General features: G+C 32.3%; 1 protein-coding gene across 1 annotated transcript; it reads left to right on the top strand.

The window, feature by feature from the left end:
• The first annotated feature begins 8,676 nt into the window (after positions 1-8,676).
• On the top strand, positions 8,677-17,191 carry LOC127722324 (uncharacterized). Its single transcript, XM_052229212.1, has 3 exons — positions 8,677-8,730; positions 10,723-10,812; positions 16,079-17,191. The coding sequence occupies exons 1-3, from the start codon at positions 8,677-8,679 to the stop codon at positions 17,189-17,191; spliced, it is 1,257 nt and encodes a 418-aa protein (XP_052085172.1).
• Positions 17,192-20,733: the final 3,542 nt, after the last annotated feature.

The following is a 20,733-nucleotide window of genomic DNA, read 5'->3' on the forward strand; positions in this document are numbered from 1 at the left end:
ATTGCAAACCTGGTCTAATTTTTTATTACGTTCCAAAATACTTAATGTTGTTCATGACATCAACAAATGCGACTTGTCAAGGATTTTTGTATTTTTTGTCATGTCAGTATAACATACCGTGTTAGAAAAGCTTAACATGTAGCATGATTAGTAAAACTTGAGTTTAGTTGAGTGTGGTTTTTTTTTGCGGGGTGGGGGTCATGTTGTTCGAACTTAAGATTTGTTTTTTCTGTCGATACACATTTATTTTTGAAATTCAAAAGGACAATAAAAATGCAGAACAGAAGTAAAAACGGGTTCTTCGTCTTATATGTCAACTTATATTTGAATGCATTTTCTCAGTAAAGATAAATTAATACGCACGAGATCGGCGTTTGTAACAACCGTTTGTCATTAGTATTATGTATAAAAAGATATGTAAAAATGATATCAACATAATATGATGCTTTGATTTTGATGAAATACACATAATTTAGATTGACTGGTCATCTGTTATATATTGAAAGGAATACGTTTAAAAAGCAATCTTTTAGTAAAAAGGCAAATAACAAAAATACCGAACTCCGAGGAAAATTCTAAACAGAAAGTCCCTATTAGGCAAGTAGCAAAATCAAAAGTTCAAACACATCAAACGAATGGATAACAACTGTCATATTCATGACTTGGTACAGTCATTTTCTTATGTAGAAAAAGGTTAAACCTGGTTTTATAGCTAGCTAAACATCTCACGTGTATGACAGTCAATAAAATTCCATGATATTGACTACGATGTGTGAACAAAACAAACAGACATAATAAGTACACATGTCAAAAATAGGGGTACAACAGTCAACATTGTGTTATAATCTCAATCACTATAAAAACAAACAAATAAGCGGGTTTTGTCATTCTGTTTATGAGTAGCTTTTTATTGTGTATGTTTAAAGACGGGAAAAAATTTTAAGTACGTTCAACCTGTACGTTTACACCAAGTGATTGGATTTAAGAAGAAAGAAAGAATTGAGTACTGACTGCTATTTCCTATCCAAAAACTGATTATAAAAAAAACAAAAACTATAACTTAAATACAATAATACAATTTGTCAAATATTAGTTAGCAAGTTATCTTGTATGGAACACAGTAATGAATATGAGGAATGGAGTTTGTATAAAAATTTATATTCCACTAAAACCTATTCAAGCAGTGACAATATATAAAAATAGTTTGAAGGCATCAAATACAACGTCATATCATGAATGTTGCTGTATACGGACCACTCAGTAAAAAGTAACAAAACGGTCACCAAACATGAACAAGATTACACAGTTAACATGGTTGAAAATTGAAAATTGAAAATATTTTATATATGTTGCAGATATCGTGTAGGAATTTTTATATGTTTAAAATATATCCCATGCCATAGATGTCTGCAAAAATCCTTTCTTATATGATTTCATATACAGTCAAGCATGGATTAGGCGACAGTAACTATAAAATGTTGTATTGTGATGTCCTGATTTAATTCTGGAATGTATATACTAATCTTGACTACGGTTAAAACATTATACATTAATGGATGTGATCTAGCATATTGGTTCTCGTTTATTAGACAGCGAACGAGTATGTTATTCATGCAGCAGTTTGAAAGAAGGCGAAAAATGTCAACATGTTATGAGCTGTAATAAAGATGAGGTAATAATATATTAGAATTCTATAAACAGTTATTAGTTCTACACATGTACACACTTTGTAATCATTTTGACCTTCTATAAATCTACCACTGGGATGATTTTGAAATTGTATAAAAAAATTTACATATTGTATAAAATGTGGCAAAATATTATGCCAAGAATTCTACCGAATATGTCATTATATTTTTTCTCAAGGCTTATTTGACATACTCAATCAGTTGAATCTTCAGATTTTCTCCAAAAGAGTATGTTAAATATAGGCCTATATTTCTACTCACAACACGCTACTTATACGTTAGAGGCTATGAATTTGAAAATATCATAATACATACTTTCCTGACGCTGATAGAAATAAATGTTCAAGTATGTTATACAAGATGTATAAAAAGTAAAATAAAAAAATACTGAACTCCGAGGAAAATTCAAAACGGAAAGTCCCTAATCAAACGCCAAAATCAAAAGCTCAAACACATCAAACGAATGGATAACAATTGTCATATTCCTGACTTGGTACAGACATTTTCTTATGTAGAAAATGATGGATTGAACCTGGTTTTATAGCTAGCTAAGCATCTCACTTGTATGACAGTCGCATCAAATTCCATTATATTGACAACGATGCGTGAACAAAACAAATAATTTTAGTTTCTTGTGTACAATTTGGAGTTTAGTATGGCGTTCATTATCACTGAACTAGTATATATATTTGTTTAGGGGCCAGCTGAAGGACGCCTCCGGGTGCGGGAATTTCTCGCTGCATTGAAGACCTGTTGGTGACCTTCTGCTGTTGTCTGTTCTATGGTCGGGTTGTTGTCTCTTTGACACATTCCCCATTTCCATTCTCAATTTTATTACAATAGGAAAAAATGTCAACAATAGGGGTACAGCAGTCAACATTGTGTTATCATCTTAAATACTATAAAAACAAATTAATTTTACAAAGAAGAACAAAAGGCATACAACAAAATTTAAAATCCTCATTTTGCTTTTTTCTTATACGATATTATTTATCTATGTAAAATCCACCCATAAAGGTTTGAAAGATTTTAAGTACTGGCGTAGAATCGCGCATTTGACATCACACAGGTAGATATAAAATAATGTTGTCGTTCAAAGTATGACGGGATACATGATACAGAGTTACGTCAAATGGATATCACAAAAACAGAATTAACAGTAAAAGTAATATTAATAAAATAAAATAATTTTGTCGTTCTACGTATGACGGGATACATAAGTACAGAGTCACGTCAAATGAATATCACAAAAAACAGACTTAACAGTAAAAATAATATTTATAAAGACAAATAAAAGAATACCATAACACGGTATTAAGATGATAAACAACGTCAGTATGCAGAATTTATACATCAAGACCATCATGTATTATTTGTGAAGTTGATACGGAATATTTATCAACAAGGTATTGGTACCTTCCAATGAATTTTGTTTTAGAAAAAGGACGAGACGTTCTTTGACATATTCCTGGTTCATCAACTTTCTGCTCAGACAGTGGTGACGTTTTACAAAGTCTGAGTAGGAGCTGCAAGCTCTTGAATACCTAATAAGTTGGGAAATGTATATCCCATAAGTTGGTATATTGCAACTAAGGTGGGAAAAATTGATAATTATAAAATTTAAATCGTCTCATTTGTCATAGATTCTAGTACTGAGATGACTGTGTATGTCAAATTCGAGGTATAAGTCTAAAAATGAGGCAGAGGAAGCCGTGTCTGTTGTTTCTTTAATTTCTAGTTCTGGGGGATATATTTATAGAACCCAATCAGAAAAGTTCGGATTGTCAAGGGAAATAACATCATCAATAAATCTGATAGTGAAAGTAAATAACCTGGCTTCTTTGATCTTTTTGTTTTTGACAAGTGTCTGAAGGAACTCCGATTCATATGAAAATGAGAAGAGGTCGGCAAGGAGAGGCGCACAGTTGGTTCCCATAGGAATGTTGACAATTACGTTGAAAAAGTCTACCTCCAAATTCAACAAATATGTTGTCAATAAAAAAACTCCAGCATACTGATCACTTGTTTCTCTGTGTAGCATGTTTTACCCTTTTGTTCACTATAAACAAAATATGCCTTATGGTATCCCAAAGTAATGAATGTATAGCGTATGCTACCATTTTTATGTTGAAAAGCAACGGGATTATTCCTTTTAGACGATTTTTCTATTTCACATGGGGAATTGTGGTATACAAGGTTGAAAAATCAAAAGTTTTGATAAAACTAATTTCAGAAAAAGACCAAGATTTAAAATTATCCAGAAGTTCTCGAGAGTATTTAAGAATTCACATATGGTTAATACCACTACGCGAGTAAACAGTTTCACAGTATTTCTGAAGACCCTCTTTCACTGCGGACAGAATTTTTGTCAATCTAATGGACAATTCTTTAGTGGAACATGCAGATCAGCCGGCAATGTACCGTTATTTGTACGGATTTTGTGAAGTTTAGGTATCCAATACATACAAGGTTAGTCCTCCGATTTGTTGTTGAATGCAATGATCATTGAAGCCATGAAGGACTAATGATTCGCCAAAATCTCATCCTTATCATATGATGTTTTTGTATGTGGGATTACCTGAGTGCTAATTTATTCCTAATTATTTTACAAGACACTCGTAGTAATACGATTTACAAACAAATCTAATGTTATTTGAATCTTGGTCCACAGGAACAACAACACTATACTAAAGAGTATAGTGTGTATTCATTCTCACTAACCATGCAACCTGAACGGTAAATTATCCAAAAGCCGACACTTGGAAAACAGGTCTTGATGGGAAATTGTTGTGAAATCAGAAGTTGATTTACGTTCACATTTTCATTACATTTATAACTATTTTACAAACAAATAAATAAAGATTAGAAAATTTAACAGTAAACATCCTTACTTCATCCAAAACAGATGAAGGAAAGTTACAAATGTTTGTTTGTTCAAAAGTAGAATTTTATGCTTTTTATTGCTATGTCTACCAACCATACATAAAAATCGTTGATAAATTTGACTTACTGAAAACTGAAAACATACTTGAAAGCAACAATCTAATACAAAGCGTATTATGACTCTTTCAGAAAGCAACATTTAGATGACCTTTATAGATAAGACTATTAGATAGTAATTAGTATTTATTTTTATTGTGTCACAGATATTTCCAGGGGGATCAAACTTCAAGCCTGTATTACAAACTTGCAAACACTGTTTAAAAATCCTCACCTTCAGATATAGTAATAACATTATAAATATGAGCAACGGTTTTACCTAAAAGATATTTTCCCCTTTGTCTTAATAATATCTGTCTTTTAGGTAAGGTTTTGGATGTTATCTTATTTATTACAAAATAAATAAAGAGTGACATTTAGATTAAATATATTCATTTCAAAAAACAAGTTACCTTTCTGAACTCAAGTGACTAGATAATGACTTAGGAATGCTGTTTTATAAAATATGCAAACAATTGAAAAACGTGAAAAATTGGAGTACTTTTGTAATTCAGGATCAAAACAATCGAAACCACCTTTTGTCACTTAGGATAACCGCGAAGTTTTTAAAAGTTTACAAATTAAAATACCTATTTAAGTTAAGCCGGAACATTGGAAGACAAAATAATTCATTAGCTGATTTCAATGACGTATTTGGAAGTTGTGGGATTGATTCCCTTCTTTAATAAACTTATATTTAGCGATTGTTTTTTTTTGGTCATTTTTCAGATCTGTTTTGTTCAGAAATACTTTACCCTTGGTAATGAAACTAGATACGATTTTGGTTGTACATATCAGGAGGTAATCATTATGTTCACAAAATAATTCGTAAAGTTTAATACGAGACATTTTCTTATGATCAATGATGATATGACGCATTGTTACAATGGGTAGTATAAAACTGACAATTTGAATAACTATTTGACAATTTTAACGAAAAACCCTGAATATATAGCCAAATAAAAATATTAGCTCTTAAACATGTTAAAAGGATGTAATTGATATTAAAAATTTCAAATGTAAAATTATTAGATAAGCAAACAAATTTTAATACCTGAATATCTTTAAATTTACCTTCACATTTCAACATGTTAAGTAGTAGTCCGCCTAAGAATCAGGCAGATACCACATAATTTTAGGAACATGAATTTGGTCAATCTGATGCATTATTTGTATATAAACAGTTATTCTCAACTACTTTCAGCTGACATAGTTAAAAAAGTGGTATATATTATAATTTGTCTATTTTAGCATGTCAGATTGTGCCCTAATGCCTTTAATAATGTACTATAAAAGTACTGAAATATATATTTTTCATTGAAGAAATACTTGAGAAAACAAATAGGAAACCTTAATATCTTTACAAATTAAGAAAAAAAAGTGTCATATGTTATTAAAACAATAACTGTTTCTGAGTGTTTTTGTCTCATTAGTACACATATTGTCCTTACAAAAAGACTGGACAATGCTAAAATATAGGTTAGAGTTATCTCCCATTACCCACAATGCAATAGATTTCAACAATGGCAGCCCCCATGGGCTCCTGCTCAATTGGATTTTTTGCCTCAACAAAGTGTGGAATATCATCACTGCACCCTTCACATACAACTTTATCAAGATAAAAGGACTGCCAGAGGAATATCCAAGCTCATTTGTTGAAAGTTGGATTGAATGCAGGTGTAACAGGAGTAGCAGACGTCACATACGAGGGGGAACTTATTTCAAAAAGAGTGGGTTTGTTCACTGTTGAGAGCGACTTCAGTGTTTGTCCATATCATAGAGATTTCCTTGGAATAAACTGGAGACAAAAGGCCTTGTGCCAATATCCAATTCATGAGGGAAAGGCCAAGCCTTATCGGAGCTTTACAACGGCCATGAGCAGACAAATGTTAGCCGACTTTTGTGTATTTGTGCCCATTGGCTCTGGTAAGTACAATGTACTTTATTTTGTTTGTATTCCAATTCATTAATTATATTGTCAAATATATACATGTTTGTTCATAACTGATACATTGAGTTTGTTTGGTAACAAACGATTGAAATCTTTAAACAGGTTCAGTATGTTGACATTTTCAAGGACACTTCTCCCTAAGTAACTGATAATATACATATATGTGTATTTTAAAACAAAGTACACATTTTTGTATTGACAAATTACCCCTACATGTACCTTAACATTCACTTTTTTGTTTGTATTAACATATGCCCCTACATGAACTTTATTTTTTGAAATCTGCCATGTCAAGTTGATATATGATAAAGTTGTGCATGCAGGTTCTGTAGAGGCATTTAAGACCGCCCTACAAGAACACCCATAAAAATGGGGCTCTTCTCCACTGTGTATAAAAGCCATAAGCCCATAACAGGATTCTACACATACCAATACAGATACAGATACCCTCCCCCTTTTTCCACCACAAACTGAACCCCCAAAAAATAAGTTTTACATTATATAACCACAGTTTTTTTTTTATAGGTGATGATCAAGTATTTTGAAAGGGGGACATAGCAAGTTAATGTTTTCACTTTTGATTGATACTTTTAAAAGTTTATGCATAAACATGATGAAGTTTATCATTTACTTTCAAATTTTCAAAAGTTCAGAATGTATCACCTCCTCTAAATATCCAAAATACATCTAAATATATACTTGTATAATATGAATGTTTCTTAAATTTAAGTTTTATATGTTTGTAAATATTGTTTATGCTTCTCTTGCAAATGTCTTGGTTTTGGGATTTTATACTAAAAAAAAAATTTAATTTGACTTAGACAATACATGATTTTTAAAATAAAGTATTTATTATTATAAGCTACATATTGGAACCCCCCTCCCCCAACTTAAATGCTTCCTATCAAAATTGATTTTGTCCCCATATTTAAGCTGAATATATAATCCATTATGACATAGACATATATATATATATATTCTTTATATGAATTTTATGCATTCTTTTTTCTTTTTCTTTCAAGGAATATGCAGAAAATGTAATGGAGAATACTTGAAAACATATACATCATGTACAGAAAAAAAGGTAACATAGTTTTATTACATATACCAATAGAAAACAAAATGTAGGTATAACTGCAAACGGTTTGGGTTTTCTTATACGGTATCTCCACTACCCGAGGGTTATGATTCTTTTTCTACACTTCATGTGAGGTGGATGATAATTCTGGTCTATGTAAATAAATTGCTAACGGAACCACCATTAAAATTGCATTGAATTTATCATTTATTTTTATACGACCGCAAAAAATGTTTTGGGATCGTATAATGGTATGATGTCGTCGTCGTCCGAAGACATATTGGTTTCCGGACAAAAACTTTAGTTTAAGTGAATGGATCTCTATGAAATTTTTTAAGAAGGTCCAATACCACAAAAGGAAGGTTGGGATTTATTGAACCATGTGAGCGAGAATAAAAAAAAAAAAAAGATGTTTATAATGACAAAAACTCTCAATCAGAAAATTAAGTAGCTTTAGGTCTGTCATTTTATTTTTGCTACCTATATACAAACATGATAAACTAGGCAGTTAGTCTTCTCAATTGAATAGTTTCATAATTTTTATGTCAGGGCCTTTCATAACAGACTATATGATATGGGTTGGTTGAAGGCCGTACAGTTGCCTGTAGTTGTTTCTATCCAATTCATTTAAACTTTGTTTGATATTTGTCTCATTAACAATTACATGTACCCGTATACCATATCTCATTAGTTTTTGTATGTACATGTATGTATATGAAATACAATATAAAGACGCAGATGTATGCCAGAATATTGTTTATGACATAGTATACAATAGACATGATAGAATACCAACATCTGCACCTTGAAATTTGCAGTAAAATATAATTTGCCATAATATTAAATGTTAGTAAGAATTGATTGCTTTTTTTCATATGATTTATTGTCTTCACTGTAATTTGTAAATTGTATCAATCAAAAATTAAATATAATCAATGATAAGCATTGTATTTTTTATGTAGGATATCAATGGCAATGGTATGGATATAAAGATTGATGATCCAAATGAAGACAAACCTTATGTTAATAAATTTGTAAGTATATTTTAGTGTGGCACACATACATATATCATGAATATTGTTCAGTATGGTGAAGTAGTAGGCAGGTGGGTGAGGGGAAACAGGGTAGATGATTTCTACAATTAAAGAAGAGCCAAATGATGTTACATGTGTATGAAGTTATAAAAGGTTGGTAAAAAATATATACAAAAGGAATATTCAAACTCATAAATTGAAAACAAACATATCATGAGGGAAAGATTTTTTTTTTGGAAGAGGGGGCAATTTTTTTTCTCAATTCAGATTTCAGAAATTAACAAATAAAATTTCTTCCAATATTTTTTTCTTGTTGGCAAAATAAAGGGTGAGGGGGGAGGGTGTAACACATTTATATTTTTGGAGAGGAGGGGGGTCAATACGCAACAGCATATAGTATTGCTTAAAAGCAAAAAAAGGGGGAGGGGGGTTCAATTCGCAACAGCATAGTGTATTGCACAAAAGCAAAATATTGAATATATAAATATAAATTCAAATCATATAACCAATTCTTAGTTCTTTGATTAAAGTTATTCTGTGTCAGAAACCTATTATTGTAAAATATTTAATTACAATCCAAATTCAGACATGTATTAAGCGTCGCCAGTAAAACTGCATTTGTGACAGTCAAATCGACAATTGACGGTGGCAACTCTTCAACTACAGTACTGTTATTCCTTCAGTGTGCTTATCAGTCTATATGATTGTGACCTCATTTTTTTGTTCGTTTTTCAATGTTAAGTTTAGTTTTTATACGACCGCAAAAAAATTTTGCGGTCGTATATTGGAATGACGTTGGCGTCGTCGTCGACCGAAGACACATTGGTTTTCGCACTCTTACTTGAGTTTAAGTGAATGGATCTCTATGAAATTTTACCATAAGGTTCAATACCACAAAAGAAAGGTTGGGATTGATTTTGGGGGTTATGGTACCAACAGTTAAGGAATTAGGGGCCAAAAATAAGCATTTGTGTAACTTCCAGACATAACTTGTTAGTGTATGGATCTCGCTGACATTGTACCACAAGGTTCCATATCACAAAGGGAATGCTGGGATTGATTTTGGGGGTAATTGCCCCAAACGTTTTGGAATTTGGGGCCAAAAAGGGGCCAAAAAACAAACATTTTTCTAGTTTCCAGACAATAAATTGTGTTCAAGTGTACGGATCTCTCTGAAATTGTACTGCAAGGTACCATACCTCCACATTTTAGGAATAAGGGGGAAAAAAGGGGCAACAAACAAGCATTTTTCTAGTTTTATGAAAATTACTTGTGTGTAAGTGTATGGATCTTTTTGAAATTGTACTACAAGGTTCCATATCACAAAGGAAAAAATGGAATTGAGTTTGGGGGTAATTGCCCGAAACGTTTTGGAATTTGGGGCCAAAAAGGGGCCAAAAAACAAGCATTTTTCTAGTTTCCAGACAATAACTTGTGTTCAAGTGTACGGATCTCTCTGAAATTGTACTGCAAGGTACCATACCCCAAAGGAAAGGTTGGGATTGAGTATTGGGGGGATGAATCATAAGGGGGTTCAAAAAAATTGAGGGGGGATATTTTTTTCCTTTTTTTTCTATAAAATTTTTCATTTTAAATGGGTTATTTCTAATTTATAAATAAAAGCAAAATAATAATGATATGATTTAAATAGGTAAATTGAAAATGTTTAAGTTCTTAGACCACATTCATTCTGTGTCAGAAACCTATGCTGTGTCAAATATTTAATCACAATCCAAATTCAGTGCTGTATCAAGCTTGAATGTTGTGTCCATACTTGCCCCAACTGTTCAGGGATCGACCTCTGCGGTCGTATCAAGCTGCGCCCAGCGGAGCATTTTATTTTAGTATATGGAAGGAATGAAACAGGTGAGAAATTTTAGTAGTTGCACTCTTGTTTTTTAGGACATGTAGGAGTAGATTTGTATAAGAGAAATATATTGTTGTTACAAAAGTCAAGTTTAAGTCAACAAACTTGCTTTCTCTATATTGTAGTCAAAATTAGTGGCTACAACAAATGATGAAGATGAGCATTGTAACTATACACTTCGCACGAGAAAGACAAATTCATCTACCTTTGATAAGGTAAGTTAGTCACTGTAATCATAACACATTTAAGAACAATATAACCAAATAAAAAAGGTTGAAAACTTCTTGCAGAAGAATTGTATCAATCCAGATAACTTCATATTCATGGAAATTAATATTATCAGACATATAACATTAGAAAATGAATGCGCTTATTTATCTGTATATCTTGAAATAATTCTCGCTTAAATTTAAAAAAAAAATATCTTCTCTCTTACAAACGATGTGTTATTTGGTCCAAGACAAACAGAAAGAACCCACGTGAGAAGCAGCATTCAACAGTTGAACACAAGATAAAAAAATACTATTTCAATTATTTAAAAAAAATAAATGTGGATAGTGTCCACATGTGGACACAGATGATGCCCCCGCTTGAATATCATATAGTTATAAAGGGACATAACTGAAGAACGGTAAAAAAGACGCTACCCAAATTTGAACTTGATCTGAGTTTTGTGGTAATAAGCATTGTGTGTAAGTCTCATAACATTTGGTTGAGGCTAACTTAAGTAGAGAACAGAAACTAAAAATTCAGCAATTTTTCTATTTGTAAACACGCATAACTCTAGAACGGTTGTGTATAAGTTTTATAACATTTGGTTGAGACAAACTAAAGTTAGAGAACGGAAATGAAAAAATCAGCAATTTTTATGTTTATAAAGGGACATAACTCAAGAATGGTAAAAGTGTCGCCACCGAATTTCGTACTTAATCTGTATTATGTAGTAATAAGCATTGTGTATAAGTTTCATAACATTTGGTTGAGGCAAACTAAAGTTGGAAAACGGAAACCAAAAATTTGTACTTGATCTTAGTTTTGTGGTAATGAATATTGTGTATAGGTTTCATAATGTTTGGTTGGGGCAAACTTAAGTTATAGAATGGAAACTAAAAATTTTGCAATCTTTTGATTTATAAAGGGGCATAACTTAATAATGGTAACTATTAAATTCAACTTGATCTGTGTTTTATCCGTGGAAGTCAAAATTAAACATTGCATTGTATAAAGCATTGATTGTAGTTGATTCAACTATAATCATGGACAAAGGAAGATAACTCCAATTTTAAAAATAACTTGATATTTAGAAGAAAATAAAAATTTTGCAATGTTTCACTTTATAAAGGGGCATAACTCTAGAACAGTTTAAGTGACGCCACCAAAATTCAAACTTGATCTGTGTTTTGTGGTAATAAGTATTGTATATAAGTTTCATAACATTTGGTTGAGGCAAACTTAAGTTAGAGAACGGAAACTAAAAATTTTGCAATTTTTCCATTTTTAAGGAGCATAACTCTAGAACGGTTTAAGTGACGCCACCAAAATTCAAACTTGATCTGTGTTTTGTGGCGATAAGCATTGTGTATTTATAAGTTTCATAACATTTGGTTGAGGCAAACTTAAGTAAAAGAACGGAAACCAATTTTGGGACGTACGTACGTGCGTACGTACAGACGGACAAGGGTTAAACTTAATGCCCCCACCGCTACGGCGTGGGCATAAAAAGCTCTATAACAACATGAACAATATGACCTCTCATATAAAACAAAAAGTAAGACCAGATGCTCCTGACTAGTCAGCATTACTTGATCCATTTATGGTACCTGTCATGTAGTGCAGCACCAAACACAACTTTTATTGCAAAACTATGGTTATCACAATACTATAATAAATACATGTACATGCAGCATAAGCTTTGACAAACATCTTACAACATTGTATAAAAAAGTACAAATGTAATATAATGAGAGTCACTTCATCTGTGTCCTGTTTGTATTTTAAAGTTTCTGTTTCACTTCAATGAAGTTGAAAAAGGAAGATTTCAGCATGCTGTCTCCTGAAAAAAAAGGAATGTTGGGATTGATTTTGGGGGTAATGGCCCTAACTTTTTCGGAAAAAGGGGCCAACATCAAGTAAATACTTTTCTAATACTTCTGTATATGAATTGCTTATTTATAGATCAATTTAATTGGGTTTAAATCAATACTTTATTCTTCTTTGGGGTTTTTATCAAAAATTGAATTCTTGGGATTCTTTGATAAGCCAAATGTAACTGTATATTCAGAATCTTAAGTATGGGCCCTGTTTCTAAATTGTTCCACATTAAGGCCCTCAAGGGTCTAAATAAAACTTTGTTTGATTTCATAAAAAATCAATTATTGGGGTTCTTTGATATGCCTATTATTCTTACCTCATATTTATATTTTTATACACTGCCAAAAAATTTTGGAGTCGTATATTGGTATCACTTTGTTATCTGCAGTGTCAGAAGACACCTAGTTTCCGGACAATAACTTTAGTTTAAGTGAATGGATCTCTATGAAATTAACCACAAAAGGAAGGTTGGGAATGATTTCGGGGGTTATGTTCCCAACTGTTTAGGAATTTAGGGCCTAAAAAGGGGTCCAAATAAGCATTTTTATACTCCCGTTTATGGGACATATTATGGTATACTGTTGTCCGTCTGTCCGTCCGTCCGTCGTCAACATGTCGGACTTTAATTCAAAAACGCTTTAACCAATATGCATGAAACTTTGGTGAAGTGTTTATATCTATTGACGTGAGCTCCCTTTTGTTTTTTATAAATTTGGGATTTACGTTTCAGAGTTTTGGGGTTTTATTCATTAAAAAAGGGGGGATTTTCCAGTTTTGGGACAATAACCCCAAAACAATTTCACCAATTTGCATGAAACTTTTGTGAATGTTTTATATCTATTGACGTGAGCTCCCTTTTGTTTTTTTATAAATTTCTGATTTACCGTTTCCGAGTTTTGGGGTTTTATTTAGGGATGTCAACGAGTACTCGAGTACTCGAGTATCGCTAGTTAGTACCGAGTATCGAATACCAAAACGATACTCGACTAATCAGTTTCCTGTTAGAATGTTGTTGCTTTCTTAAGCTTAAACAAAAATATTTTTATTGAGAGCGCCTCCTAGAAAATAAAATATTAATCAATATTAAAATATGTCTCGAATGTGTGCGTTTAATTGTCATTTTAAATTCCTCCGAACAGAGGTAGGCTATGAACAAGAGCACCTTTCCAATGCTTACACTTTTAGTCTTATAGTCATTCCCCCTCCCCCACCTCTGTACCGTCAGAGCAAATATTTTCATCAGCAGGAATGTTAAATACGTAACAAAGGCATCAATAAGTTCTAATCATTACCCCTTTGCTGACCATTAAATGTGTTTTTTTACGATTCCCAAATACTGTTGTTTGAGTAATCATTTTTCTAAAGATGTGTTTTAACATGATTAATTAATTGATTAGATTATTGCCAATTTACTTAATTGGTACAAGTAGTAAATGAGCTATTAATTATTTTATAAAATTCCTGGAACAATTATCTAGTCCTAGGTAATATTGTTGAGGGTTTTACGTTAAGAAAACGACAAACAATACATAAAATAGGTATGATTTTGTGTTTCCATTTTGTAGATGTTTTTCCGAGCGACTACTTGAGTATCGCTCGGTAAATCCAACGAGTACTCGATTAGTAAATCTTTATCGAGTTGACATCCCTAGTTTTATTCATTAAAAAAGGAGGGGATTTTCCAGTTTTCTGACAATAACTCAAAAACAATTTCACCAATTTGCAAGAAACTTTGACGACATGTTCATTTCTATCGACATGAACTCCCTTTTGATTTTTATAAATTTTAGACAATACGTTTCCGATTTATGGGGTTTTATTCATTACAAAAATGGGGATTTTCCAGTTTTCGGACAATAACTCAAAAGTTATGAAACTTTGGTAAATTGTTTATATCTATTTTTGTAAGCTCCCTTTTTATATTTATAAATTTTTGAATTTAGGTTTCCGAGTTATAAGATTTTATTTGTTTATAGTCTTGACAACAGATTTACTTAGCATTGCGCAACAGCACAGTGTTTTGCACAACAGCAAAAAATCTTTAATTAAATATCAATTCAATTCATATAACCAATTTCAAGTTCTTCGACTTCATTTATTCAGAAACCTATAATATGTCAAATATCTTATTACAATCCAAATTCAGACCTGTATCAAGCTTGAATATTGTGTCTATTTTTGCCCCAACTGTTCAGGGTTGGACCTCTGCGGGCGTATCCAGCTGCGCTCAGCGAAGCAGTTTATCCTAGTTTCCAGAAAATAACTTGTGTGTAAATGTATGGATTTTTCTGAATTTGTACCATAAGGTTCCATACCAAAAAAGGAAGGTTGGGATCGATTTTGGTGGTTATGGCCTTTTCTGTTTAGGAATTAGGGGTCAAAAACAATATTTGTATAAATTGTTTATTTCTTGACCAATTTCAATAGGGTTTTATTCTTGAATTTTTGGGGTTCTTTAATATGCTGAATCTAACCGTGTATAACGTTTTTGGATTTTGGGCCCTGTTTTTAAAGTGGTCCACATTGAGATCCAAAGGGTCCAAAACTAAACTTTGTTTGATTTCATTAAAAATTGAATTATTAGCGTTCTTTGATATACGAATCTATCCGTGTATTTAGATGTTTGATATTTGGTCCTGTTTTCAAACTGGGATACATTAAGGTCCGAAGGGTCCAAAATTAAACTTAGTTTGATTTTAACAAAAAATATTCTTGATTTCTTGGGGTTCTTTGATATGCTGAATCTATACATGTATTTAGATTTTTGATTATGGGCCCAGTTTTCAAGTTGGTCCAAATTTGGGTCCAAAATTAAACTTTGTGTGATATCAACAAAAATTGAATTATTGGGGTTCTTTGATATGACGAATCTATTCGTGTATATAGATTTTTAATTTTTGGTCCCGTTTTCAAATTGGTCTTCATTAAGATCCAAAGGGTACAAAATTAAACTTAGTTTGATTTTAACAAAAATTTAATTCTTTGGGTTCTTTGATATGCTGAATCAAAACATGTATTTAAATTTTTGATTATGGGCCCAGTTTTCAAGTTGGTCCAAATCGGGGTCCAAAATAAAACTTTGTTTGATTTCAACAAAAATTTAATTATTGTGGTTCTTTGATATGCTGAATCTAACTGTGTTTGGATTTTGGGCCCTGTTGTCAAATTAGTTAACATTGAGGTCAAAAGGGTCCAAAATTACACTTTTCTTTTATTAAAAGATAAACTTTGTTTGATTTCTGACATCAAAAATATAATTAATGTTAGTCTTTTATTTGATATGCTGAATTCTAACCATGTATATTAAGAAATTGTTGAACATCCTTACATATGATATTGTTTAGTTCTTTTTGAATGACAACTGTTACCTGCATGATTTTCTATTTATAGAATTTATACACATATTCACAAGATAGCGAGGGGCAAGTTAGTACAGTGTGCAGCAGTCAAGATTCAAGTTGGAGCCAAGGGGACGAAGCATTGCCTCTTAAAGAAATCCAAATTGCTGATATCAACAAGGCTATTTATGTTCTAGGTCAAGGTTGTATCAGTCCACTTAGATCAAAGCTGAACACAAATATAGATAAAGCAAAAGACAGAACCATCCGATACTACAAAAGAAAGGCTGAGGAAACATCTGAAGCTCTATATAATGCTATTGCACCTAAACAAGGAACTAAACTAAGGAGAATTTCTGATCAGGTTCCAGTAACGAAAGGTGATGATGACCTTCTTCATGTTGTTTCCCAGATGTGCAAAAGTATAAAGGATGCAGATGTAAAGTGTCAACTTTTGTCTCTTGTTGTGAACCAGTTTTCAAAGACTGATTTGTTGACATGGATTCCTGAGATCACAAAATATCAAATAGATAAAGCCAGAAAACATGCATTTGTTAATGGTCCTGGCTCATGTATACAATCTTCAAAGACACAACAACATAGAAAGAGAATAAACTATGTCATGTTACAGCATGCTGTAGAATTCTTCAGTGACCCATCTTTCAACCAAATATCTTCTTACACTACCCATGACCTAAAATTAGACTCGGGAGATATTCTTGTTATCCCAGATGTTGTTAGAACAGTCATCCATTCAAACTTGATTAAACTGTATAAACTCTACTGTGCCGACAATGATTTCAATCCTCTAAGTGACTCAACACTGTATCAAGTTTTGAATGCATGTGAAGCATCCAAAAGGAAGTGCCTTAAAGGTTTAGACAACATTGCTGTAGATGGCACCACAGCAATTGACAACATTTTGTCCTTAATTTCCAAGCTGAACAAAACAGAGGACTGGAAGAGTACATTTAAGAGCAACATTTTAAATAGTAGACTGTACTTAAAAACAGAATACAAACTGCATATAAAAAGAGAAGATGAATGTGCCTTCCATTGCCTGCAGTATTCATTAAGTGATCCAAAAGTTGGTGCCCTTAGTGTTGGATGTGAACATGCATCAAAAGGCATGCGACAGATGTCTGCTGCTTGGAGATATTGTTGAAGAAGTTCGGTTGGCCATTTTATCCAGCTGTCCAGAGGATCAAAAAGCTTTCCTCCAAGACCTGGAAATATCAACAAGGCAGATTGAGGACTGGAGATCTCACATCTTGAGAACAATCTACCAAGATGATGCCAGGTTTGATCTTCTGAACAGCATACAAGGCAATGAAGTAATTATTATCATGGATTGGGCAATGAAATACCTTCCACAGATGTTTAGGGAAAGAATGAAAGATTTCTTTGGTCAAAAAGGGATGCACTGGCATGTGTGTGTTGCCATTTTTAAAGATGAAGACAACAGTTTAAAGGTAAGAGTAATATTATTTAAATGATAATCCTATTTACCATTATAATGAACCTAAATGTCATCAAACATGGCAGCCATTATTACTGAAAATTTAAAATATATATATGCAACAAAAATCTTGAAAAACTCTGTAAACAAAAATATTACATTACAAAAATTATTATTGACCAAACAGCTAAAAGTGGCCCATTGATGAGGAAAAACTACAAGTAATGCAAAAAAAAAAAAAATCTTTAAAAAAACAATTGTTACTGAATTTCATGGAAATAATTCACCAAGCTTGGCCACCAAAATTCCTTAAAGGTGTAATACCACCATTGATTTTTCCCTATTAGTCTTTCTTAAATTTGCACTTTTCAAAAAATTGTGCAGAATTTATCTTTGTTTCAAATAAAGAAATACTTGGCATGAATAAAGTTTTATCATGTCCAGTACTACAGAAAAAATTTCACATAACATTTTATTGCATATAAGAAAATAACCATCACTGGAAGTTAACCAATCAAATTTTCCCCCTTTTTAAACCTGTGTACTAGATTTAGTAACCATGTAACCTCAAGTTTCCAAAATATTTTATAGAAACCCCAAATAAAAAAATAATGGTGCTTTGAAATACCCAAGATATATGTTTAAGACCCAGAAATGTTTTACTGCAATGAAATGTAGGATCAATTACCTACAACTGTCAAATTCAAGGGAATATTTTTTCCGACCTATTTTCGTATGCAACCGGATGTGACGTACTATGATTTGGTGGCATTACACCTAAACAAACATTTTGTTCCAAAATGATTGGACAGTAACATGATGGCTGCATGGAACATAGTTAGGGAACCAACAAACCCTATGGGAAATTTTTTTAAGTACACATGTATGCTTTCACCAATCTGAACCAAACTTGATAAGAATGATATTTGAAAATTCAATAAGTTTGTCAGTTACTTCGTTATCAAGCATGGTTAGGTCTGCAATTTCCCTTGAGTACTCTGGATTCCTAAAACATTGGCATTGGTGACCAATAGATAAATAAATCCATTCCCCATTTCCATTCTCAATTTTATTTATATTAAATGAGAAGACCTCATTTTGCGTGTTGCTTCTCTTTTTTCCACAATAAATTAATTATCAACCATCCGTGTCCTAACGGTACCATGCACAGTCGCATTTGTCATTCTCTTTTATGATTATTCAGTTTCGGTTATTTTGAGAGAAAAACGAAAATAAGGCGTCCAGATATTGTTTCCGTCATTGGAAAGATTTTTAAGTCATAGACAAGACTTCCGTTATATTTAGGACTGTGAAAACAACAAATAGTTTTGATAGATACTTGGGAACAGGACAATTATTTTTGCGTTACATATTCTATAAATAGAGTGTATTTGCTATTTACTGTTGGTGACACAGTGGAAAGTAAACTTTGAAATGATAGTAAATAGGAAATACACTTTATTTATAGTATATGTATGTTCATAGTAACAGAAGAATTGAATAATAGAAAACAAAAAATTACGGATTTTGGAAAAAGGAGGATGAAAGAAAAAAATTGTAATGTCAGCCTACAGAAGTTTTACATACTTTAAACCACGGTCTAAATTACAGCTATTTCGCAGGTGTGTTTTAGTTTTATTTATTTGTAGAAAGTCATATTAAACACCATCCATACTTTGACGGTATACAATAAGAACTGATTTTTATTTTAGCACAAGACCTTTACTTATATAATGGACCATGTGAAGCAGAACTTCTTCGGTGTTTTATCCCTGTTGGAGCACACACTATCTTCTATTAAGAAACCGTTACCACAAATCACAGAGGCATACCTTAGATCTAACAACGCTGGTTGTTACCATTGTGGTCAGCTGTGGCTAGCAATACCAAGTTTGTCAGAATGAACAGGTAATATTATATCACTTTCACCGAAATACAAATATGGAGTTTTTTAGGATTTTGTTTTGGTACCATGCCCAACATAATAGGAGAGGGAGGGCATAGAAATAACAGTGAGTTATGTCCCTTGGAAATGTTAATGACATAAATTCCTTTGTAAGGGCTCCCACATATACCATAATTGCTAGGTTTTTATAAAACTTGTATCAAACATTGTCAAATGCTTATTCAAGAATGAGCAATTTCTGGGAAAAATTATTACAAATAGTTCAAGGTAATATTCTTTACAAAACACACAAATGTCATTATTCACCTCAAAAGCTAACAAAACCTTTAAACAGACTTATTAAGAAGGGATATGGTTATGATACTGTTGTCAGGTCATTAAAGATTGCATATTTTGGCTTTAATATTGATTCACTTATAGGGTCTTTGCATCGGAATTAAACACATTTATTCTAAAACCAGTTGTTGGCATGACACGGGTTATGTTCTTCTCATATATTTTATGACGGTTTAATACTAAACCCCTAACAGGAGGGATTGTGCCCGATATTCATATGATGAAGACATAATCTTGTCATAATGTCAGTAACTGCTAGTAGTCTGTTGTTATTTATGTATTATTGTCATTTTGTTCATTTTCTTTTGTTTCCTATTCTGACATCGGACTCGAACTTCTCTTATACTGAGTTTTACTTTGCGTACTGTTGTGCGTTTGTTTTTTCTACATTGGCTAGAGGTAAAGGAGGAGGGTTGAGATCTCAAAAAACATGTTTAACCCGCCGCATTTTTGCGCCTGTCTAATGTCAGGAGCCTCTGGCCTTTGTTAGTCTTGTATCATTTTTAATTTTAGTTTCCTGTGTGTAATTTGGAGTTTAGTATGACGTCCATTATCACTGAACTAGTATATATAATTTGTTTAGGAGCCAGCTGAAGGACGCCTCCGGGTGCGGAATTTTCTCGCTGCATTGAAGACCTTGGTGGCCTTCAGCTGTTGTCTGCTCTATGGTCGGGTTGTTGTCTCTTTGACATATTCCCCATTTATTCTAAATTTTATACATGTATATCCTGCTCCACATTTGTAAATTTTAATCCATCTCCAACATAAAGATAAATTAAGGAACAAGTGAAATGTACTGTAGGATAATATACCCTTTTAAAGGAATTTTAAAATTGGTGTATTTGCTGGACCAATTCACTAACATTTAAAGATGAATGCGAGGAAAAAATAAATATTTGAACTTCAAGCCAGTTTGTGTTAGTATCACCAAGATGTTGTTCACACTCGTTACAAAAAGTAAGTTTGTCAGGGTCATCTATCTAAAAAAAAAAGAAATAAGGTCAAA

This window comes from Mytilus californianus, unplaced genomic scaffold (genome assembly GCF_021869535.1).
Source record: "Mytilus californianus isolate M0D057914Y unplaced genomic scaffold, xbMytCali1.0.p SCAF_12, whole genome shotgun sequence".
In the NCBI taxonomy this organism is placed as follows: Eukaryota; Metazoa; Mollusca; class Bivalvia; order Mytilida; family Mytilidae; genus Mytilus; species Mytilus californianus.